The 24,445-nt window shown below is 47.6% G+C and overlaps 1 protein-coding gene across 1 annotated transcript; it reads right to left on the reverse strand.

Moving 5' to 3' along the window:
• Window positions 1-9,231: 9,231 nt before the first annotated feature.
• PTGER3 (prostaglandin E receptor 3) lies at window positions 9,232-22,111 on the reverse strand. Its single transcript, XM_040611226.1, has 2 exons — window positions 21,233-22,111; window positions 9,232-12,394 (listed from the first exon to the last, which is right to left on the reverse strand). Exons 1-2 carry the CDS (start codon window positions 22,064-22,066, stop codon window positions 12,107-12,109), a joined length of 1,122 nt encoding a protein of 373 aa, XP_040467160.1. The 5' UTR covers window positions 22,067-22,111; the 3' UTR covers window positions 9,232-12,106.
• Window positions 22,112-24,445: the final 2,334 nt, after the last annotated feature.

The raw sequence follows: 24,445 nt of genomic DNA on the forward strand, positions 1-24,445 counted from the left end.
TTAGCAAATGAGGTATCATCAAAGTACCAGTTTCCAGAGCCCTCCGTGGCACTGACGTAATTCTTATGAAAAATGGCAAACATATTCTGAGCATGGAGGAGGGCACACAGACAGCTTGGACCGACTTGCAGCGTTTGTATATGTTGCATGTTTGCATTGATGTGGTCACGATGCAAACAGTCCCTCTGCCTGCACGCAGCAGAGGTTTCTCCTCACGCTGGGGCACCTCCTTGCCTGAGGTCCCTGTGATGGGGCTCTGTTGGCTGCAGCTCATTAGAGGTTCTGAAAAAAATCTTAGATATTTTCCCTCTCTCAAAGGTATTGCATCCATGTGCTTTGCAAATGTGGGGGTGTCTTCTGTGAACTACTTGTGGTGTAATTCAGAGATGAACACTTCAGCTCTGCCTTCGCAGCACAGATTGTACCTTTTTCTTCACTTTGATTGAAATGACTCACCCATAACTTAATTCTGGGGGATTTTTCACTCCTATGGATTTAGACCCCAGCCCAGCCCAGGCAGCAAAATCTGATATATTGCCACCCTCGGTCTTTCGAGTTGTACTGGGGATGACGATGGGGAATGCTCTATAAGAAGCTCTCCAGCTACCATATCTTGATAATTGTCATATACCAAAGGTATTTTATAATTATACAGTAGCAGCAAGAGATATTAGAGAACGAGACACGCACTTAGTAAGAAAAATAATCAATAAAACTCGCTTTATTAAAGTTCCTAAAGGCTACCAAAATGTTACCTTTAACGAATTTCTGATCAGCTTATGAGACTCCAGAATGGCCCTTTTAAAACTAGAAATAAATTTTGGCACCGGGTGAAATCTTGTTGCGTTGCAGGCTCGCAGAGGTTTAGTGACTTCTGATGGAGTCGGGATGGTTTATGCCTCCCGTAGACCTCCCTGTCTGGTTGCAAGGCATTTCCATAAAATAAGATGTACTTCTTTGGGCTTTTGGTCTGTGGCTCAGCTGTAGGGTAGTTTGAATCATCACTGTAAAGGATATGTATGAGTTAAGATGATCTGAAGTGATTCAGGTTTGGGTTGAACTTTATGGTTTGGGGTTTTTTTCAGCATATATTTAGAAAAAAAACCCTAATTTTAAACGTGGCGTTAAATGGGTCTGTACTTCCAGTTGTCTTTGGAGGTTCCTCTCAGGCTGCCTTGAAGCTGCCTTTGTACCGCAGACGTGGAAGGAGACGTGCCGCGGTAATGCAGCACTTACATTGCTGGGCTTTGTAGGGACCAACCTGACCTTCGGCTCAATGAACTGGGGGCTGATGCCCACCTCGGAGGGTTTAGGAAAGAGCTCGTGTAGGACAGGAACCCTGCAAATGTGGGACTCCTGTGCTCCTGGGGAAAACCTCTCACTCCCTGTCCTCTGGGCTGGGCACCACTGGCAGCTGCCCCTGCCAACACAATGTCGTTCTGTGCCCTCGCTTGGCACCTTTGGGGAGGACACAGCAGCCTTGACAGAGGACAAAAAGGACATTAAGCTCTTGCCCTTCATAATCTAAATTTATCTGGAGGTTTAACCTGCCAGGCTGCTTTATCGCTGCTTGGACTGTGACACTGGGCTGGCATTGCCACCAAGGCGGGCTGCTTCTGAAGCCAGCGGCCAGCTGCACGAAAGGGACGTTCTCCAACAAAGCAGGGATCGCTTTATTGTTAGTATGGTTTGGACAAAACCTTATCATAGAGAGTCTCCAGTTGAAGTTTGTCACTACCATGGTAGAAGTAAACAGGCTTTCTTGTCCTGCGCTGGCCCAGGGTGTGCCTGGCCACAGGGGTGGCTGGCGGGGAACGTGCCGGCTGCAGGGCACAGCCCCTCGCAGTCTGGCCTTGCCTCCTCCTTCCAGACCCCTTCAAAAGCCAAGGGCAGCAGCGTGGAAGGGATGGGAAGGGGAGAAACCTGCTTATCCTGATACTAAATAATTTATTTCCCGAGTGTTTCGGCACAGCCAAGCTCTGTACATTAGCGACTCTCCCTGTCTTCATTAGGTGCAAAGTCATAGCACAGACCTAGCAGGAGAATGAACCGTGGAGCAGAGCGGGCAAGGGGTGGCTGAGGGCGAGGTCCTGGCGAACACATCACCGAGGCTCCCCCTGACAGAGCCTGTCTGGGGAAGAGTCACGGTTTGACACCTCCAGGAGGTGTAGAGACTCCACCACCTCCTGTGGTTTTATTCTAAGGCCACAGTCGCTGCTCTCAGTGCACAGCCCCTCATCTGTAACGCGAAGCTCTTGGGGTTCACTCTCCAGCCACTGAACCTTGTTTGCTTTATATTCTGCTAAATGAAATGCCCTACAAAGAGCTGGTATTGCCTTGCCCTTGTGACATTTATGTACCATAAAATGATGTTAAGATTTCCAAGGTTCCTTTAGTCTTAAATGTTTTCTGTTGCAGTATTTAAAGATTTAAGATCCCTTACACCTGAGAGGCCCCCGGCGTGCTGTCTGCAAGGTGGGCTTGAAGCATCACCAGGCTGTGATGTCCCGGGGTGGGCCAGCTCACGGCACAGCCAGCTTCCCAGCCTAAACCCACCTGTACGTGCTGTGGCCCTCGGCACGTGGACTCAGTCCCAGCCCCGGCGGAGCACCTCTGCTCGCGGGCTCTGCACAAGGCTTCGCCGTGACGACTGGTCCAGAGGTGCTGATGGGCGAGCTCCCTCGGAGGGGGACTGGAGGTGTTTGCTCTCATGGGGGGAGAGACAGGGCTACGGCCTTTCCTGAAGTTGGAACAAAACCTTGCCAAAATGGGGGCAAAGGGTTTCTTGGCACATTTTTGTCTCTGCTCTGTAAAGCCTGTCTGCGTTTGGAGCCAGTGAGTTGCAAACACATCAGGCAAAATCCAGCTGACTCCAAACTGTCATATAAACAGCAAATTGTTGGGAATTATGTCTTTGCACTCTAGTCACACTAAAAATGAGGTGTATACTTCCTTTCATCTGCAAGACCAAAAGCCTTTATAGATGCTGAATTTATTTTTCCTAATGGATGCGTGTAATAACTGTGGCTCCCCTCTATGCAAACAGCCTGCATGTCGAAGGGTGGATGAGGTTTGTTACATCACTATGTTTACAAAAAGTCATAATAACTGGGGCTTCTACCCTTTGCTGCAATTTATTATCAAAACAAAGTGGACCAAAACATAAATACATTGTCTTTAACAAAACGCATTTGAACATACTTAACATATTTTATATTCAAAGCAGTTCTTTTATGTTCTGCAGGGGACTGAAGCAAGGGCTGAATTTCTGCACATCCCGTTAGCATCAGCATCGGGGCCTGCTGGGACTGCTCTGTGCTTTAAGGTGAAGCCAGCATTCTGGATGAACTCAGAATTAATTCTCCTTTTGATTTCATCCCTGAAAAATTTGAAATATTTGGAGGGAAACCAGAGTTTCATGAAGCCATCCAGAGGACTGCCTGGATAAGAGAAGGCTCTGGGAGGCCTTGTAGCACTTGCCAGCACCTGAAAGGGCTGACAAGAAAGCTGGAGAGGGACTTTTCATACAGGCATGTAGAGACAGGGCAAGAGGGAATGGCTTTCAGCTGAAAGAGGGGAGATTTAGGGCGGGTACAAGGAAGAAATTCTTCCCTGTGAGGGTGGCGAGGTGCTGGCCCAGGCTGCCCGGAGCAGCTGTGGGTGCCCCATCCCTGGCAGGGCTCAAGGCCAGGCTGGACGGGGCTGGGAGGAGGGGTCCCTGCCCGTGGTGGGGGGTGGGACTGGGTGGTCTTGATGGTCCCTGCCAACCCAGACCATGCCGTGATTCTGTGATCTACAGTGAGCCACAAACCACGAGCCCGAAGCCCTGCTCTGTCCCTGCTGCAGGGCACGCTGCCTGCGGCGAGCTGCCGGGGCTGCTCCTCTTGTCGTGCCCTGGCACTCCGTGGGCTGCTAAGATAACGCCAAAGACAGGATGCTGGTGCTCCTCCGTACTTTCACAGGTGACGCTGGGGAAAGGCGGGGGTGCAACAGGCAGGATGCAGGGGCAGGGTGCAGAGTCCCTGCCAGCCTTCCCAGTGCACATGCAGCCAGGGCCGCTTCTTTGTAACGTGCCTGGGATAAACCTGCGGCCCGGGCACTCCAGCGGGTTTCTTCATGACACCCCACAAGCAGTTCAATGGAAAACTTGTGCATTTCCCAGGAGGAACAGAAACACCAAGGAAAAGGGGGCATGGGGCTAAAGGCCAAACCCGGCCCTGGGAGCAGGACAAGCACCCAGCACATGTTCTGATTTGGTGGCAGCGGTGCTGGGGAAGGGCTGACTCAGCCCCGCAGGGAGCACCAACACCCGCCCTGGGCTGCAGATGCTGCAGCATGCTGCTGCCTGGCACGGGGGAATATCTCGCTGCTGCTTACTGAAGCTGGGACAAGCTCTGACCCTTTTCAGCACAACCCCCCGGCTGGTGCTCGCCACCGTGCCCATGCTTCCGCCGAGAAAAAACTGAGAAACCATAGAAGTAGCAGCTGGTTAATTTATAACCTCTTGCTCTCAAGTGAAATGGCTGCAGATTAATAATGCACAGAAAGGGGCTGGGACTCAGCCAGCCATCTCAAAGGAGGAATCTCAGGAGCATTAATGCCAGCGAGCTGCAGGTGACTAGTGTCCCCATAAATCGGCAGCTATCTGCAAGGCTCAGCCTGGAAAAAACTTTCCAGTCCCATTGCTCTTGCCAATAGTTTTTGCAAAAATATCCACCACACCCCAGCCTGCTGGGGCCGTGCAGCCTGTGGATTGCAAGCTGCTGTTTCACGAGCCAACTCTGCATTATCACTCAAAAGTCCTCAAGGATTCCCGGGTGCCGGCAGGCAGCGGAGGGATGGCTCTTGTTCCCTTCGCACCCCTGCCTGCAGCTTTCCCTTCCTTCCCCCTCGCACACAGTCCGGGGGAGCTGGGAGGTCCCACCTTGTTGTGTCCATGTAACACAGATGCTCCAGCCCTTGCTGCAGTGAAAATCCTCTTGGCCATCCCAAGGAGCTCCTGCTGGGTCTGGGGGACTACTTCACTGAGCACAGAAGAAGCTGCCTCATGGAAACTCAAGGTTTGCAGCTGGGATTTGATAGCAATAGCACAGACAGTCATGCACATGCTTCACTGTCAGCCAAGGTCAGATCCCAGGTGCATGGAAGCCCAGCACTACTGCAGGGAGCTGGGGAATGTCCTGGGCTCTTACAACAGAATCATGGAACTGTTTAATTGGGAAAGACCTTTGGAGGACTGGATGGCTGAGGGGTTGCTGCCAGCCAGGGGAAGGCTTCAATCCTTCTTGGAAAGGAAGGGTGTATGGCCTGTATGGGTAATTCATCTCTGATGCCAAATCTTTCACTGTGATGGTGTGGTCTGAAATACTCTATTAAATATACAGCGTCTCCCTGACGCTCCTGCACCCGACGGAGATCGGCTCACCCCTAAGGCTGTTTTGTCAATGCCTCTGGTAACCCAGTATCTCACATTTATTTGAAAATGGTTATTCTCGGCCTTTGTCGCTGTGTTTGTAATTCGTTGAACCAGTTATTCTAAAAATACTCATTTCCACATCATGAAAAATACAGCCATTGCATTTAGTTTTTTAGATTCTATTGGAGGACCTGTTAAACAAAACAGGGGTGGCGCCTGTGCCCTGGATGCCGGGACGTGCCCCTTACCCTTGAGACTGAGCACTGGCTCTGGCTCTGCACAGACTCACGACGAGTCACGGATGGAGGAAGCATGTGGAAAACCACCACCAGCTTCCCCAGGGCTTCCCCAGCCCCATGGGGCAGAGCTGAGGGACATGCCGGCGGCAGCGTGGCAGGGGGCTGGGGAGGGCTTTGCTCCAGGTCAGCTCTTCCGTAGGCTGAAAACTGCCTCAAGGGAGCCTGGGCAGGATTTGAGCCTGTACAACACACTTCATGTCCCACCGAAGTTCCTTAACTCTGGGCAGAGTCATGTGCATCTTGAAAAAGCTGTTTATCCTCGCAGAGCGCAATTTTGGGTAGCTTTCTGCTGTTTCTGGGCAACAAGCCTTATCGGCTGTTGTTCTTCCTGCTGCTCTTCAAGATAAAATAGATTTGGCTTTGTGGTTCCATCTCCATTTCACAGCCTTCATGCTCTCTCACATTCTGCCTTATTTTTTTAAACATAGTTTCTTTGTTGGTTCTTTTTGTTGTTGTTGGTTTGTTGTTTTTTTTTTTTTCTAAACTGAGATCAATTTAACTGATATAAGGAAACTTAAAATTAGATGTTCTGTGGGGGCGGGTGACAAAGTGTTTCTGCCACCCTGCATGGGACTGGCTCTGAGAGCGGGGCTGCAGCAAGGCTGAGCCGCCTTGGAGAGCCCGTCTGGTGCCTGCGGGAGGCTGGGAGGCTGCGGGGAGCTGTGCCCCAGGGATGCCCCAGGGATGCTGCGCTGGGCTGGGCTCGGCCGCCTCAGTAGGGATGCTGTATCTGATGCCAGGGTTCTGTTTCTCAACTTCCCGGAGCAGCCTGTGCCAGGCGGTGGTGGGAGGGCTGCTGGGGCTGGCTGCCACCTCCCTCTCCCCAGCACCGTCTCCGGCAGCTCTGGCCACCAGCACTGCTCCCTCATGCCTTGCATTGCTGATCCCACACTGCCTGCCGTGCCAGTCGGGGTGCTGAAGCCCAGAGCCAGTCCCAAGGCAGCGTTGTGGAGACCCAGCATCACCCCACCGCTCCCCTGGTGTTCCCCTTCACATTTACCAGCATTTGCCTTTTCAGGACTAATGGGGCTGGTTATGAGCCAGCACCCGTTTTGCACCGCCTTCTTCTCCCACTGCCTTTGAAATCGGCTCCTTTTTTCTGTATTCTGCTTAAAAACTCCCACCATAAGCCAGAGGCCGAACACTGTGGGTTCCCTGGTGACTTTCTGGTGCCACAGACCCAGCTGTGCCCCCAGCGATGCTGCTGAGCAGTCCCGCATCACGGCCAGGGCTCGCAGTGGGGTCCAGCCCCTGCGGCTGCGTGCCTCTTACCCTCCCTCTTACTGAGGCATCTGAGCTGCTACTCTGAACTGCTAAGCCAGGAGAAAACCATAACCAAGCAAAAAACCAGTTAAATAAAATGGTGGTGACCATTGCAGGAGAGGGCTCAACTGCTGTTGCCTTTGCAAGCCTTCAGGCTTTGACCAGCATGCTATTAAGTTTCTGTTCTAAATTATTTAAGGTTATCTACAAATGTCAAGTGAATGAAAAAAATATAATTTGGGACTTGTTACTCTTGCTGTCTAGAGCTTATGTTTTAATTTGGAAAATGTGGCAAGTAGCAGGGGATCTCCCAGGTACCTGAGGTTTTATTTCAGTGCATCAGGCCAGTTTGGGTGCCCGACACCTCATCCTCACCAATTTTGTCTTGCTCTTTTGGGGAGTGATTTATGCATTGCTGCTGAGCATTATTCAGCTTCCTTATTCTCCCACCGTGCAGCCAGCATATCCATTTCTCGTGAGATTTGGGCCTCCTTTTCCATGCTTATTTTGCAAATAAACATCTTGGGTCACGCTGCATCTGTGTAACCTGTTTGCTTTCAGATTCACATGCCCAGAGCGATAGAGATCAGTGGCGAGCTCATGGACCGACGCGTTCAACCCCATCTGACTGCAGTGTCACCAAACCACGGTGCTTCGTACCGCTGCAGCCCTGCATGGCTCTTCGGGTACGTTGCAGGAGATGCTCTGTCCGTAATCTGGTTTAGTACAAAAAACATCCCTTTTGACATTGAAACATCCACAAATGAAACTGCTCGTGCTCCCCGCTGATCCCCAGAAGTGAAAGGTTTCAGTTGCTGTTGATTGCCAGCTGCTCACACTTGCACACTAATGGATGAAAATGAAGTGATGGTGAGTGTTTCCCCTTCTGCAGCGATGTGCTAGGCTTCACCTGCCCTAGGAGACCCTGCTTTGACAGAGGGCTGGACTAGGTGATCTCCAGAGGTCCCTTCCCACCCCGACCAGTCTGTGAATCTGAGAAAATTGCACTAAAGGTGCTTTTGATGTTATTAGGTTCAAAGCACCAATTTCAAGGTTTCCACCAGCCTGTGACTGTTGACATTGACTCCTGCACCCAGCGGCTCAGGCTGTGCCCCAGCTGCAGGAGAGGTTTACAGGATAAACAGGTTTCTGCCCTGGGGCACTCACCCATGGGACACTTCAGTAAGTCAGTCCTTCATGAAGGACTCCTTTTTTCCAGGAGAATGTCCTTCCAGGACAGTAGCCAGAAAAGCTGTAATGTGAAAGCTGAGCTTCACTGGGTATCTCTCCCCCGTGTATTAGCTGGTGGCTGTTTCTCTGGGGTTCCAGGGTACACCGAAATGTGGTACCGCCACACAGCAATCACTCTAAATCCATCGAGCAGTAAGGGAATATTTCAAACCAGGGAAAATTGCATATAGTCAGTTGCTGTTTCTCTCCTGAAGGTCATTTAACTTGGGAGAAATGCACGGTGCCATCTCACTGGCTCGCTGGAGGAGCACACCGAATTCTGTGCTGGTGGGTTGGGTTTGTCCGTCCCAACGATGCTTCCAGCACATTAGTGGGGTCGCTGCTCTTCTGTATAAATCTGCTTTAGAAGCTCAAAAAGTCTGTTAAAATTACAAAATGTGGGGGGAAAAAAAAAAAGGAAATGTAACAAAATGTGGAAAGACCCTTGGTGAGAGGGGCTGCAGGTGGTCACCTGCATGGGCTTGGCTGGAACACTTTGGACATGGAGCTGGGTCTCAGATGCAGGGGGCACAGGGTCCCGATCCCACAGGCTTTCCTTCCCCGGCGAGAGGCGTGAGCTTGGCGTACAGCACGTTAGGAACTGCAAAGCCTGTACTGCCGCAGCAAACCCAGCCAGTGGTGCAGCACAGTTCCCAGGGGTCACTAGCTGGAAGACTGTGCAGATAAAATCCGATCTATGTAAATCTGTCAAGATCTGTTTGCTGTATTCCATCAGCAGGTGGTGCTTTTGCAAAGGTCGCTTAACCATTTATTGGAAGGCCCGTTACTAAATAATGCTTTACATGTTAGGATGGCCCACCCTCCGTCCCCTCCTGCTGTTGGGCACAGCGCACCAGCAGCAGGGAGGAGGGTGGGTGAGCACGCCGTGGCTTCGCTCCCTGGGAGGGATCTGCTCAGCAAGGGGTGCCGGGGCCACGCTCCCACCCGCAGCTCTCTACAGGCTGTTGGAAACCATCGTGGCATGGTGTCCCTGGCAAGACTAATCAGGGGAACGGAGATTGGTTATTCTGCCAAACTTTTATTCCGACAGATACAACACACACAGATTTGGTACACAAACAGGGTATCTTTTAAGGCAAACAATTATCTCAAAATCATTTTTCCATACGCTGCAGTTCCCATAATGTCTTTGACAGAAGTACAACACAGAGAGGCATCTTTAAAGAAATGTAACAAAAAATACACCTTCCCACTCAATCAAATAAATGGGAAGTAAAAGCTTTCATTTACACTTAAGCTCTTTGAATTAATTTTTGAAAGTGCGTTCCTCCAGCCATGTCCCATTACAGCAGTTGTGGCTGGCAAATAGTGCTTAAACTCCTTTTCTGTAAACAAATTAAAAGCAGACATTCTTTCCCGTTTTCTGATATTTAAAGTAGCTTCTTCTTATTACCGTACCCAAAGATGGACAGAACTGCCTTTTTCCAAATATAAAAGCAGTGTCCTGTGTCACTAAAAAAAGGCATGGCGTAACATCAAGTGAACTACAGTGAAAGCATCCCTGACACTTAAGAACAAGCCCATGTTTGTCTCCTCTAGAAGTGAACAAAGGTCCCTTCCTGCTGCCACCTTAAGGCGATGTCACGTTTGAGCCATTCTCTCATTATCACGTATTTGATTGATTGTGTACAGGAAAAACCAGCCCTCCCCTCTTGCTGCTACAAAAGAGCTGATAAAAGGGGGGACTGATTCACTCGTCCTCACAGAACTTCTCCCTCCATATCCCCCTCGCATCCCAGATAAGCTGTGTGCTCCGAAAGTGCTGCTGCTCAGAAATATCTTGACAAAGTATGATTCAGTCGAATGGCTGAGGTCATCCCGACATATTTTACAAGCGACTGGGTTTGTTTTAAAAAGCTAATGTACATAAACTGAACAATACGAATCCTCTGGACAGAACACCAGGCTTTTTGTATTTCACAATATTATTTTTTTTAAAAGTATGAATCCCACAAGGCACTTTTTCAAAGAGCACGAGTACAATTTTTTTTCACTGTGTTCCCCAAAGTGCTGCTTAGTAAGCGAACCGGGGCTAGCAGCACCACCGATGTGCAGGCACGTGCAGTTGTTACACTCAGCACCAGCTCAGGCACACCGTGGCGGCTGCCAGGACCACACGGCTCTGAGCAGGGGGGGCTCCCGCAGCCTGAAGGGTGCCATCTACTCATAATTGAAAAAGGAATTTATTTCACTAAACTGAAGAAGATGACGAGTACCGATCAGAGAAAGACAGTACTTTACAAAATGTGCCTCTGTGGTTTTAGGCTAGCTCTTGAATTAAAGTGAGACGTAGCTTTTAGGTTGCACTTGAACGCCACACAGATAAAATTAGATCTATGTAGACAAGGAAATAGACAATGCAGTAGCAGAACAAGACAAGTGAGTAGCCAGTTTCTTTTTTGAGTAGTTACTTTTATAAACAAAGGAAGAGAAATTAAAAATAAAGGTTCTGGGCAAGAAATACCCAGCAGATGCAGGATTACATTTGCCTTTAAGGCCCCTGAATTCAACACTATATGGCACATAGTATATGATGTACAACTACATGATCTATTGTCTTTTATTGTATTTGCATCTAATTTTGCCTAAGAGGCCATGAAACAGGAGACATTAGAGGCTATAATCCACAAAAGGGTGAAGAAAATGAGGAAAAAATATAGCCCCTTTAAAAAATACCTTCAAATGCGACACAAATGGATTAAAACTCAGTTTTCTAATAAAATATGCAAGTTACCTGGGGGAAAGATCTGACTAATGCACACACTTCTACCCATGTCTTCCAGTCAATTTTAAAAATTCCCAAAGCTGCCATCTCTCTCAAACTTGTCTTTTTGGAGGAAAGAAGAAATAAACTATTTTGGGGTACTATTCTGGCCACTTTGTAGGACCTTTTAGTAAAGAAGAAGTCTTGAGTGACATCCCTATCAAAAATCATTTGATGTTCATTTTATTCCTGGACACGTGCATTTCCAAATTAAACAACTCATATGAGAATAGTATTTTTAGCTTTGTAAACCTTTGCTATCAATCTACAGAAGGAGAACATTTAGTGTCTCTTACAACATTTTTATCATTCTCTCCATCTGCTCAAAGTACTTTTATAGTGTGCATTGCAAACAGCAATTCTCATTATGCCTGGGTATTTCACAGGCTGCTATTTAAAAAAAATAATCATACATTTCCCACTCGTGCTGTTTGTCGCAATGCTACATCCTCGGCAGCCAATTACTTCCTTTAGCATCCACGCAGAACAAGTATTTATCAGGACAAATCCATGTGTCATGAGACTTGTGCTACCTTCAGTTCTCAAAAGAGGACGATGTACCATCATTGGTACTACACAACCTTTTCAGTTTTAAGCCACTGAAATCCAGATAAACTCTCCTAATTTTGTCTTCCTTTAATTCTTGTACCTTTTTTGCCCCTTTCTCCCCTCATCCTTCCAGAAAAAAAAGGAGGAAGAAGGACTTCCTGAAGTAGATAACCTTAGTATTGAAAAATACATAAGAGAAAGTCTCTTCAGTAATTCAATCTGTTGAATCTATTCCAAGTGTCGCCTGATAGGAAAACCATTTTTTCTACCTTAACATAAGAAAGGTCCCTCCAAACTCTATTTTAGGCACACAAAACATTACGTTCTGCAGCTCAGTTATAAATGGCAATAACAGCAAAATGTAGAAACAAAATCAATTCCTTCTGTATTTGAGAATTTTTGGTACATCAGAGAAATAATTATTTGGCACTATAAGTCCATTCAATGCTACCATTTTCAGCCATTTATGCGGATGCTAACCTGTTACAGACACCCCAATTCACAGTATGATTTAAAACTACTCGTGGGCCAAAGTAGTTTCCATGCAAAAGGATCATTGTTCCTTCATGCCGCTGTCCGTCGGATTTCCTCTGACAAGGTGATTGATCTCTCTTTCCACTCATTGTTGGAGCACTTGGAGACAGCACTGGCTGCTTGGCAGAACTTCTGGAGGAGGATCTTTCTGAGTAGGAGGTAAACCCAGGGATCCAGTATCTGGTTTAGCGAGGCCAAACGCACAGCTGTCAAGAAGAAATTGCATTCTTTGTTCAGTTCTGAGCTTTGGGCTTCATCGGAGAACCCCTTGCAGTGTTCAAACGATGTGTGGCTGAAGATCATCTTCAACATTGTTATCTAAGGGAAGTTAGGAGGGAAAAGTGATATACGGTAAGAGACTGTTATCTGTATATCATTATATACAAATATCCCTGAAGACAAAATCCTGTCAAGAAGTTTTTTTCCTCCTCCATCCAATTCAAACCGTGATCAGAGCAAACAAGCACTGGGAGAGCAGCTCAGTTTGTGTGTGCATGTAACGTGAGTGATAAACATGATACCTTTCAGCTATCAGTCAGATTTAGTTATAGAACTCAGGCTAAAACAAGGAGCACATGCTGCTTCCCTGCTTGAGACACAACAGAAAGCTGTGTGCTAAATCCCAGAGGTTCGAGATGGCCTTGGATGAAAGCGAAATCACTGAGCTTGCAAAACTGACTTAAAGACACTCATTTTATCATTATCATATTATCACAATTATAAGGAACAGCTGAATAACTCATGATGTATAGAGCTATTCAAAATTATGTTACAAACAGTAAATGTCAGAAAAAAGAATGTCAGATACAAAAACATCTTCATTTTTTTAAAGCTGTTTTATTCTACAGCTTGTAAATTTTAGAATTTGATTTTAACGTAAACTATTCTGTGTGCAAACTGAGCCAAATAAAAAAAAAGGTTTAACAAAGGTGTTTTGGGCTAGGAGTCAAGAAAATATTTTAAGTCACCAGAAAACAAATAATCTTATTCTCTTGTCAAAAGCCACAGACTGCATCTTGTTTCAACCTGACTGATATTTCCTTCCTTTCCCCCTCAGTTCAGCTCCCCTTGAACAAGTGATATATTTAGGAATCTGCTTCCCACAGCATCCAAACTGGCACGACAGAGACACTACTTCCACTGTAAAATGTTTCACACATGTAGAAGTTTCTGGAACTGATGTCTCCCATACTTCACAGCAGAGATCAGCAAGCTCTAGTCTGGGAGCCAAAAGCTACATGCAGGTTGATCTTTTTGAAGATTAAATGCCATCAGGCATGGCAGCATCTTGATTTACAACACTAGTTAGGGCTATGAGGGTCCTGCCATGGGTGGATGGCACACGTCAGAACATGAGCACTGGTCAGCAATAGTCACTCATTTATTCAGAAAAAGACAAAGAGGAGGCAGCTTTGATTAATATTTTCACCCCAAAACCTGTACTTTAAGGTAATTTTATCACCCATATTTCAAAGCATCAGCGAGATATGTGCTGTTGGTATGGTACAGGCGGCAGGGAGGATCCATTTTTCTTACGGGTTGCTACAAGGTTTACAATCTTCAAAAGACTTAGAAACTGAAAAATGCACTATAATGATTCAGTCGGCTCAAGAATACTTTGTACGTCCTCATTTCCCAAATGAAGTCATAAACTTGCTTTACAGCTACTGATGCCATGAGCCTCGAAACACAAGGACGCCTTTATGCCCCTGTTACAGACTAGAAAGGTAAGGCACTGCCCAGGGCTGCTGCAGGCTGCACAGAAAACCTGTGACTGAAAAAGAACCCAGCTTGGGATCTGCAGTTGAGTGCTCAAGCTGCAGAAGTGCTGGGGTTTTTATCAGGCTGCTGCTTGTTCAGGTAAAATTGGAGAGAAGCCCTTTTTTTTCCTTTGTGGTTTTTTTTTTTTGTTTGTTTTTGTTTTGTTTTGTTTCGTTTTTTTTTTAATAACTGCTGAGAGAGCTCAGCAAAGCTGGTGCTGTGATGCTCTCATACACTAATATAGAATCATGGGAAATATGAATCACATTTTGAAAGATGTCAGATAGATACAATTTTCCATAGTTTAGTCAGTATCTGTTGTCTAAAGTTTTCTCCTGAGCTTTCTGTACCAGCTACAACTGCTTAAAAATACAACACTTCAGAGGCTCTTAGTTGCTTCTCTACAGATAAGCTACACTGGATTTTGTATTGCAATGTTTTTTCCAGCAGCCCGTAAACACAGGGATCAGAACGCCTTTCAAGCAGGCACTTGCCATGTAACTTGCTGCCAACAATGTGTGTAGCAGCTGTGTAACAGGGAAAATACCTGTGGGCTTACACCTGGCTGTGATGCACAACGAAGCCCTTGGGCACTTTAGGAAAAGGCAGAGCTGATGTGAGGACTGAGCGTGCTTCATAATGCTTCATAACGTACGTCAGGAGGCTGCAAGCAGGCCCCCGTGCTGGGCACAGGCTGAAGCGTGGCAGCATGAAGGGCCGCAACACTTGGGGAGCCAGGGAAGGGCCTGCGTGCTGCACTGTACTCTGAGGACAGGGCTATCCAGCACCTGACCTCCCCCGGATGGGTCCTTCTTTTCTTTGCAAATCTCTTCTGGGCATGACCTGAAGACCTTGACTGTCCGAATTTACTGTCTGGGAATCCTGCAGAATTGAGATGCAGTAAGTCCACACATTTTGATGTGTCCACTGCATATGTCAAGAAGATCGATGACCTTAAAGGTCTTTTCCAACCTGAATGATTCTATGATTCTATAGATACCTATACATGATGGCTCTGATGCACACCTAATTCACTGCCTTTGCAAAGGTCAGGGGTAGCACACACTAAATAAACCAGCCGCCAGCCCTGCAAATGCAGGGAGCAGCCCGAGGGCTGAGACTCGCGGTCAGTTACTCACAGCCCTGTCCAACGTCTTGACTTCAGCTTTTCAAAAGAACCGAGCCAACCCGCACCAGCAGCGACACAAGCCGAGTAATCCCAGCCAAGGCTTTCCTACCGAAGGCTGTCTTCAGAATGGAGTGTCACCCAGAAAGGTCACATCTGGACTGCTGCTGTCCCCATAAACTGGGCCAGAGCAAGGGTGACCAGGAGCTGAGGATACAGGGGAGGTTTTTTCCATTCAAAGGGATATTCTGGGTGCCAGATCAATAACCATGTGTTGACCTTGGAAAGACTTAGATGAGTCTGGAAGGCAGGGCAGCAAAGTAGAATTGTTTTTGTTTCTTTAAATAGAAGAAGTTAAGGATTCCATCTACTACATGTAATTTAAATAAAAATGAAAATAGGTAGAACTTCTTAAAAATACAGATAGATACAGATCCAGACCACACCAAACAGCCACTTGTGCACCAGACCCACACAACCACAATCCTAATACTTCCCCTGCCACCTCTGGCTGCTGAGGATACTGTCACTGTCACAGCTCAGTCTACGCTGCCCGCATCATCTGCCTCCTGTGCCCACCAGCACAACCCACCTCCTGATGGGGACTGCAGCACTACCACGCTGTGAAGAGTAGCAGCGTTGTGTAAATATGCTGTGCCTACCTTACAAGCCAACAGAAACACCACATTTGTTGTTCCCAGCACTCGGGTTACTTTCTCCCAGATCAGCTCTCCTAGCTCTTCCTTTGGGAGCTCTGCAGTGACCCTTGTTTTGCAGACCTTGCTGCCTTGTTCTTCTGTTAGTGAACTCATGGCGCTACAAAAATATCAGGCTAATAAAATAAATTTCCCAAGCAGACAACTGCTGCTTATTTATGGTTTTATTACATAATATTCCTTTACTGGAATATCTGTTGGACCAACAATTGCTCTACTGGAAATTTTATTTGTTTGATATCCTTAGAGGTTGTTTATCATGGCCTTAGAGGTTGTTTATCATGGCCTTTACTGGTCTTCTAAATTAATTGAAAGAAAGATTGCCAAAGGTAAAGGAACAACATAATAAAGTCAATGGGACTATGCAATTTATGTCTATAAAAAATTTCGTTCACAATGCATATAGTAATATAGTTGATAATTGTTTTTATTCTATTAGATAAAACTGTTATTAAATATTTACTGTTATCACTGAATGTAGTTTTATAATAACATTAAACTTCCACTGCTCTGGTTTTCAAGTTTACAACCAAAGACAAGGTGCCTTTTGTGAGATATCTTTACAGTATTTTGAATAAAGTTGGCCTGTAGTGCACAAGAACTTTTCAGGGTCGTTTCGCAGGCTCCCCAGCTAGCAACCATCATGGTGATACAATGCCACTAGCTTAACTTCACATGGGCAGCCTGTGTTACCTCAGGGACTCCCAGGCAGCTTACTATCATATTGGAAGTTCATTCTAAACTCTTCACATTGTAGCTAGGAGAAAAAAGAAAAAAAAGACAAGAACTTTCCCAAAGATATTTTTTCTATTTTTAAAAACTGTGTTGGAAACTGCTGCTATCTGCAGTAAAAGATGGAGAACAAAACAGCTGATGTGCTTAAAGGTGCACGTTTTCCAGCCAAGCAAGAGCTGAGTAGCTGGTCTGGAACACGGGGTAAGAATCTTGACGGGAAGTTCCTGATCCCAGACTGCAAAACCTTTTCTTGAGATAGCTTCCAAAACCCCAAACATGTTTGCTATGTATCATAAAGACAGGAGGATTTAGCCTCTTGCACTGCTTCTCCTCTCCCATTAGCTCTAATCTGTTGCTTAAGTAATTCTGTCACATGTAGAAGGAACAGAGGATGCTCCCGATGAAAAACAACAGTGGATGTGGTGAGTGAACCATGGAAAGCCACAACGGCAAGGATATAATTTCTTCTTGTAATGACTTAACCGTACCTATGGCCATATACCATCTTGTTTTAAAATCAGAATTGTAATTTTGCCTCATCAAATTTTTAGGACCCTTTTCTGCTGCCTCTGCTGAACCCGAGGCAGAACGCAAGACTTCAGTTCAAGCAGGCCAGCTGCCATTACAGCCTGCCTGTGGACCTCTGAAGGAGAGCTTCCCACTGCCTAGCATGGACCTGGATTTCTTTTTTCAAGTAGAAGTACTGCCTGTTGCAGGCAAAGCTAAGGCAAGCCTAGCCAATGAGGCTACAGAGGGCAGGTCTGGCATCTGTGCCACCTGAACCTGGGTTCACCTCCTCGCTGCAGCTGCTCATCCATCAGATTGACAGCAATCCAGAAAGGATCTATGGTATACGGCACCTGATGATCTATCTTTCTTAGCAGCCCTTTTGTGGTAGGGCAATGCAACACCTCCTGGTGTGCACGGACCACAGAGGTATCGGTCTGTCCTGGGGAGAGCTGCTTCTCAGAGCTGGCTCCACATCAAGGCCGTGCTGCTCCCTGCATGGCAGCACTGCTTGCTCATCTGCCACCCCACAGGACACTCACTGGCAGAGCAACCTCCAGCAAATCACTTCTCCGCTTCTGAGAAATACACAACCGTGAAATAATCTGCAGTCCTCTTGGAGAATTACAGGAGAAGGCTGAGGACTTTAATAAGAACATGTTTACAGAAGGATAATAATGCAGGGAATCCTTACAAGGTCCCATCCAAGTCTAGTGGGATTCCAACAAACCTGGTCTAATTTTCACCACTTGGTTGTGACCTTATCTAGACAAATACAGTCCAGCAAAATCCAGACTTCTGGCCAACCTGAAATCATCAGTACACTGGGGCAGTTTTGAAGCTGGTGGCTATTCCAGCCTCAGACGGTAACGGAGCACTAGTGGGAAGACTGACTCACATAAAAGGAGCCGGTTTTTCCTTGCAACTCAGTGATACCACTGTCTTTTTTTCTCCTTTAAGTGCTTTCCATAACTATGCTTTTTGCACATTTGAAATTTTTACAAAATAACCTATTTTTGATAAAAATGCCTGTGGAAGAGAATATATTTGATCTCTGTTTGACAGGAGGGTTAAGGAGAAGTATTTTAACAGGAAAAGCAGCAGAATAACTGAGCATTTTGACTTTAAATAGCCTTGAAACAACTCTGTGAGTGAATAATTTTGTAGCCTGGAGCTCTAAAAAAAGAATTATTACGAGAACTGCAGTTTGTGCTGCACTGGTGTTTCTCTGCAGCCAAGAAATAGCTTCTTCTCAGTCCTCCTCAGACTCATTTCAATCCGCTGTCAATTTAGTTCAATGATTATGCTCCACAGTTGAGCACCAAAATAAAAAGATTAGTGTGAACTGGAAACCACTTATGATAAAGCAGTATCTTATTTAAGTGGAGCTTTACCCCAGGTTCTCCATGCTGAATTCAAGTAAGATCCTGAGTGCACAACAAAAGGAGACAATGCCTGCCTTATGTGTGCACTTCCTCTCTTCTGCCAAATCCAGCATAAATCAAGAAAAGACAGGATGCTTCATTAAGCCATTTAGAGCACTGCAACTATCATCAGAAGTTTCACTTTTCTGTTAAATCACATTTGATTTTGTCATTTTCATCAACAGATGAAGTCTAAAAATACTGTCTGTGCAAAAGGGCATTGTTTACTTAATAGTAACAGTTGTCAGACTCCGTTAGTTAGAAAACTCAGATTTCTTTAAAAATATTATTTTAAAATCTCCTTCGAAAGTCCCTGGATTGCTGTTTCAACTAAATTTCTTACAACTGCTAAATGATGCAGCCATAGGTTAAATAAGTTCTACAACCTGGCTTTCACTAAAAATATAATTGCATTACTCCATGGTCACTCTTCCAAAAATCTGGCCTCTTATTCCGAATTCGTACTCTGCAGTTGTACAGAAAAAGCTGAAGCGTATGCATAAAAACGATTCTGTAGTTGTGACTCAATTTTGAGCGTACAAAGGCTGGAGAATACGCTAATGAGACAACAGAGAAAAGCTGCAGAACTCCACGGAACAAGTTACATGCTTTCAAGTGTTGCTGCTGCACAGGGCAGTGACCTGTTTACAAATTCACTCCGGATGAGGGCTGCGTCACCCATGGGGCAGCAGTCCTCCACACGATTGTAAAATGGGTACAAAGAGTTGCCAACCACTCTCTCTTCAGCTAGCCCTGCATTTGACTCGGAGAGTCAGGCTCCTTGCCAGGAGGAGTCAGCTCACCCTCCGTGGCCAAACCTCCGAGAGGCCCTGCTCTCTCTTACCAGCTCCCCGAGTGTCTTCTGGAGGTGTCAGCGTTGTTTACAATGGGCTCTCTGACCTGGGCTTTGCTCCATTGACTCATCCCATTAACACTTCCCACAGATCCATTCAGCAGAGCAGGGGCAGCTGTATTGGTTTGACTTCCGACTGTTACATCTGTAAAAATGCCATGGGAAGCAAACCACCAAGAGGAATCCCTGCAGCCCCGCTGATTTTTCTTAGTAATCAGGTTTTGAAAGAAGAGGAAAAAATGTCCCTCATCTCGGGGATTTTCTCTTGATGCCACAAGGCTGCTTGAACCCTCAGGTGCAACAGCTCCATGGCCCCTCGGCTGGTCGAGGCAGCAGCGTGGGTCCTCAGCTGCGGAGGGCAGGGCAGAACCCACGTCCCACAGAAAGGCTACAAAAGCAAGGGCTGAAAGGCAAGCACACTGCCTTCATTTAATAAATGCCTGTTAAATTTTTCAACTGTTTAACTATGGACGAGCATACAACAGTTAACTTCTGTAAAATAAAGAAATCCTAGCATGTCCCCTTTGGAATTAATGGCACACAGCAGCAAGAGGTGCCACAGCAACGCTAACGGCCAGCCAAGGCGCCGGACTGCAGGCAATCCATGTGCAGTGACACAGAAACAGTGACAGGGCAGCCTCCTGTTTAACTTCTCAGATCTAACATTCCTTGGGGTTTGAGGAGCAGAACATTATTCTTTGCCCTCACCAAGTTTTCAGTGTGGTTTCGTATTTTACTTCCGTCACAAGCTGTTAATGATCTCTAGAAAGTTAACTTATAGCCTCTGACTTATTTTGGGGTGGGGTTATTTTGGAGGTTTGATGGTATTTTAATTAATTTACAAGGATAACATTACTAAATTAAATTGTTTGCTATTTTTACCTCATCCCCATCGACCATTATCATTGTCAGCCATTACTTCTGTCACAGCCTCATTTACAAGAGCTCAACTTCTTGATGTGCAACAAGGAAGAAAAGTCCTCCGGCCATAAAGTACCTTTCACATAACTTCCAACATTACCACTACTTCAGCCCTTTTCTGCTTATGAATCCCAAGCAGAAACTTTTCAAAACTCATACTATCCTCTGAATAAGCTGGCCTTTGTACATGGGGTACTGGACTCCCGGGTGTGCCCTTGTCCCACATGGCAGAAAGAGACGTGGACTGAGGCTAAATCACGAGGAGGGGTTTGCCTCAGTTTGACAAGAAAGGGCATGAGTGAGGAATAACAACATAGTGGAAAGAAATGCAAGGGTCATCTAGAACACCAGAAACGAGAAGCCCAGAATGCTGCCTGAAGTAAGACACAGCGAGCAATCTGCTGAAAACCAGAAGGCACTCTCAAAGTCACAAGTCGTGCCTTTTCTCATAAAGCACTGAAGTAAGTTTTGCTACAGGATAGGAGCAAATAAAAAATCATAAATGGCACGAGCACAGGGCTCCACCACAGTAAGGTCTTGAGAAACTTCTTCACAGGTTCCTCTAAACGAGGCACAAGCAGTTTAGGTTCCCCTTGTCCTGTCACCTTCAGACCCCAAGGGCGCTGCCGAGCAGGTACAAAGTGCCGGGCAGGGGCACAGTGTGTCCTCCCTGCTGCCGGTGCCCGCTCCTGCCCAGCCGCTCCCGCCCCCTCCAAAGCTGCCTGGTACCTATGGCTCCGCGTTACGAGCGCTGCCGGCTTCAGCACCCTGCTTTCAGACCCACGATCTCCTCGCATCCTGCCCTTCTCCTCTGTGCAAGACCCTTGTTTTCCTCAACGCCCTTCCTCTGGACTTCAGTTCCTTTGTCTTATTTTTCCAAACATGCCGCATTTTGGCTACCCTCTCGGGCCTCCCCCAGCTTTTCTCCTGCCAGCTTCCCACACCTGACATCCCATGGGCTCTGTCCCCATCCCCGCTTTCTTCCCTCTGGGCCATCCACGGCCACGCTGTCCGTGAGGGACCTGAATGGCTGGTGCCCCCCCCCACCTCCTGCCCGACGAGAGGGAGGGCGGACGCCTGAGGTTAGCCCGTGGCGGGCGGCAAGTGACCTACCAGCAGCGGTGACCAACAGGCTGAGAGGACACACATGATCCCCAAGAGCTGGATCAGTGTCTCCATGGCGATTCGCCCCCATTGCTTGCTGGAGCGCGACGCAGTCGCTTTGGTTCGACAACGTGATACCAAGGCCTTGATGGTGGCCAGGTTGCATGCCACTGTCACCACGAGGGAGAGGAGCCCCAGGATTGCGAAGGTGGAGGCAAAGAAGAGGCTCCCGGTGAGCCGGCTGTCGGCGGTGCTGATGAAGCACCACGTGCCGGGCCACTGCAGCGTGTACCGGCCCAGGCCGGCGATGGGCAGCAGGGCAAAGGCCAGCACGGCCAGCCAGATGCTGAGCAGCATCGCCTTCGTCACCCGCGTCTTCATGTGGCTGGCGTACCAGTGGGGTGCGCGGATGGCCAGCGTCCTCTCCACAGCCATGGCGCTGGCGATGAAGAGCGGGCAGAGGCCAAAGACAGTCATGCTGAAGCCGAAGAAGGCGCAGAGGTGGCCCGAGGGGTCCACGGCATCCCAGGCGCGGTTGGACAGGTAGACGGAGATGACGATGGGGCTGGTCAGCAGCTGCCCCAGCAGGTCGGTGAGGGCCAGGGAGCCGATGCACAGCAAGAAGGACCGCTTCCTCCGGCTGTCCTTCGCCCGGTAGCTGCGGGAGACCAGCAGCATGGCCAGGGCATTGCCCACGATGCCCGTGATCATCATGGTCAGCGGGAACGCCACCGAGACGGTGCTGCAGCCCTCCGCCGCCCGCCCCGTCCCGTTGCCGCGCTGCCCCATGGCGCCGGGCTCGGTGCCGTTGGGGTGGCGCTGGCACTGCGGCCAGCGGCTCATCCCGGCGGGCTACGGCGGCGGCGGCGAGGGGCCGAGGGGGCGGCCCATGGCGGGCAGCGGCGCTCAGGCGGCGCGGCGCGCAGCAGCCGCTACAAGGCGGGGGCGGGCGGCAGGGGGACGGCGCTCCCCGCCCTGAGGGGCCGGGCGGGGCGGCACCCGCCTCAGGCCGGGCCCCCTCAGCCCCGGCCGTGGCCCTCGGCGCCGGGGCTGCGGCTCCCCCGGCGCGGTTGCCGGCCGGTCGCCCAGCGGCTGCGGGAGAGGCGAGCGGGCCCTCCCGTGCCTGAGGGGCAGCCGCCACCAGCCCGTCCTCTGCCGTTTGCCTCCTTTCTTTTCCTGCTGTTCAACTCCCAGAACTCTTTATTAGCAGAGTTCGGGCTCCGCCAAGCCCCTTCTCTGTGCTCGGGCCATAACTGGCTTGATGAAGCACAGATAAGTAAATTAACTACTAGGCGGCCGAGGGCCTGAGCACCTCCAGCCTCCTCACCTTCCCTTCCCTCTGCCCTCGTGTCAGCTCAGCGGGACCCGGCCACGCAGGCAACGGATAGATGGGGAACAACTAGTCAGAAAACCAGCACTAAATGTTGTTACAAACCCTTGTTTCACGTTACGATACTTTCCTTGCTTACGAGCAGGAATTTCTAATGTTATTCTATATAATCTGCTACTGCTAGGGATTTAACTCACTTTACCTGTGAAAGCAGAGTTAAGAAGTGTTAAGTTTCAGAGGTTAAAAGTCCCATTAACTCAGTCTAATTTAAAATACTGCCCTGCTCCGGTTTTACTTGGTGTGACCAAGTGTGAGCAGGCTGAACCATGAAATGGGAAGAGCCATGCTTCTCATAAATATGAACCGTATTAGAAGTTACGGCTTGCTGTACGCATTATAGAGCTGTGGCTTATTTGTTAATTCCTCTCCTTTCCAGAATGTGTGCAGCCTGTCCTTGCACGAAGGAACCCAGACTTTAATCGTGCAGATACACATCAGGATGCCACTTGCAAAGTCTAGTGCTGGGAGCAAGATTCATGCCAAGCCCAGGTGGACTGCGCACAGCCTGAAGTACTCAGTCTGGAAAAGCGTGAGGGGAAAATACCCCCCACCTCACCCCCTTTTCAATTCTGACATCGACTCATGGGTCTGGAGCTACAGGGAGTTCAGGACACAACTTCTGCCTTCTCCCTCTGCCATTTGGAAAGTTTCTGTGTCATCTCTTGGTGCTGTGCTTGCTATTTGTGCTCCAGTTTTACAATGGGAATGTTCTCTGTTAGCTTAGTTGTGTGTTATTTCTGGATGGGGTCCATCACCAGCCTATGAGAAAGCATCAATTTATTAGTTCCATCTTCTAAACTGAGTATGAAGCACTCTATGGACTATTTTTTTTTTTAAATGCATGTGCAAGCAACTTCTTTTTTCAATAAAAGTAATTCATTTTGCTAATGAGAGGACAGGTAAAATGAGTAAATTGTGCAGGACTTTGCTCAAAGCTGTTCTCATAGCTGAAGTGTTACAGAAGCATTGCTCCCTCGTCCACATTCTGGAAAAGTTTGCACAAGTATCTATGCTTTCATACCCAAGGAAACAAGCAACAAAGCAGAACCCAAAACAAACACCCAATTAGCTCACTTCTCATTATAAACAAAAAACTCCTTTTGTGTTAAACGAATTCTAGACAGGAAGTTCTATAACCAGTGATACATTTTGATTAACGCTCCAAGAACAGACTATGGAATTGATTAAAAACATTAGCTAGTTTCTTCCCCCAAAGCACGTGAAAGCTACAGCACAAGGACTCAAGCAGAGGTAGCATCCCTAGCAGAGAAACTCCTCAAACTGAAAGGAATTGTAAAGTCAGGTTGATCCTGAGAAGTTGCCGCTAGCCAAGAGGAATAAAGGGTGTGTTACAGGGACTGGAAGGGATGTGGGACTACCCTGCCCCTTAAAACTTGTATCGGCTTCAGTCAAGCTTTTTTCTCACATTTAAAATATCTTTAATATTTTTATATTCTGTGTAAGAATATTCACTTTAGGATCTTAGTAACTCAGCTGATATCCAGCTTGGGAAGGACTTGAGCATTGAGTCATTCCTAATGGGAGACAACAGCAAAATGTCATGGTCACCAGCTAACGTGAGGTGGTTACAGAGAATAACTTTTCCTAACCCCGCCGTTCACATCCTGTACTACCCCGGTAATGCCAAAGTCCATTGGCCAGCTCCTGATTTCCAGAATTTACTTTTAAGAAGTATTTTCTGATACCTGAATGAGAGGCACCAGGTATAATACACTATTACTATTTAGTTATCTGGCCATACTTGATATTTGTGCTCCACTGAAAATTAGAAAGGCTTCAAGTGTCTTCAATGTTAGTATTTTTCATTAAAG

The sequence above is a fragment of the Falco naumanni genome, chromosome 11 (assembly GCF_017639655.2).
Source record: "Falco naumanni isolate bFalNau1 chromosome 11, bFalNau1.pat, whole genome shotgun sequence".
Lineage (NCBI taxonomy): Eukaryota > Metazoa > Chordata > Aves > Falconiformes > Falconidae > Falco > Falco naumanni.

Coding starts and splice junctions, on each gene's coding strand:
- PTGER3 (XM_040611226.1), bottom strand. CDS start 22,066: ATGAGCCGCTGGCCGCAGTGCCAGCGCCACCCCAACGGCACCGAGCCC. Junction 12,395..21,232: donor CCTGTTGGTCACCGCTGCTG/GTAGGTCACTTG, acceptor AACTTCCCTTAG/ATAACAATGTTGAAGATGAT.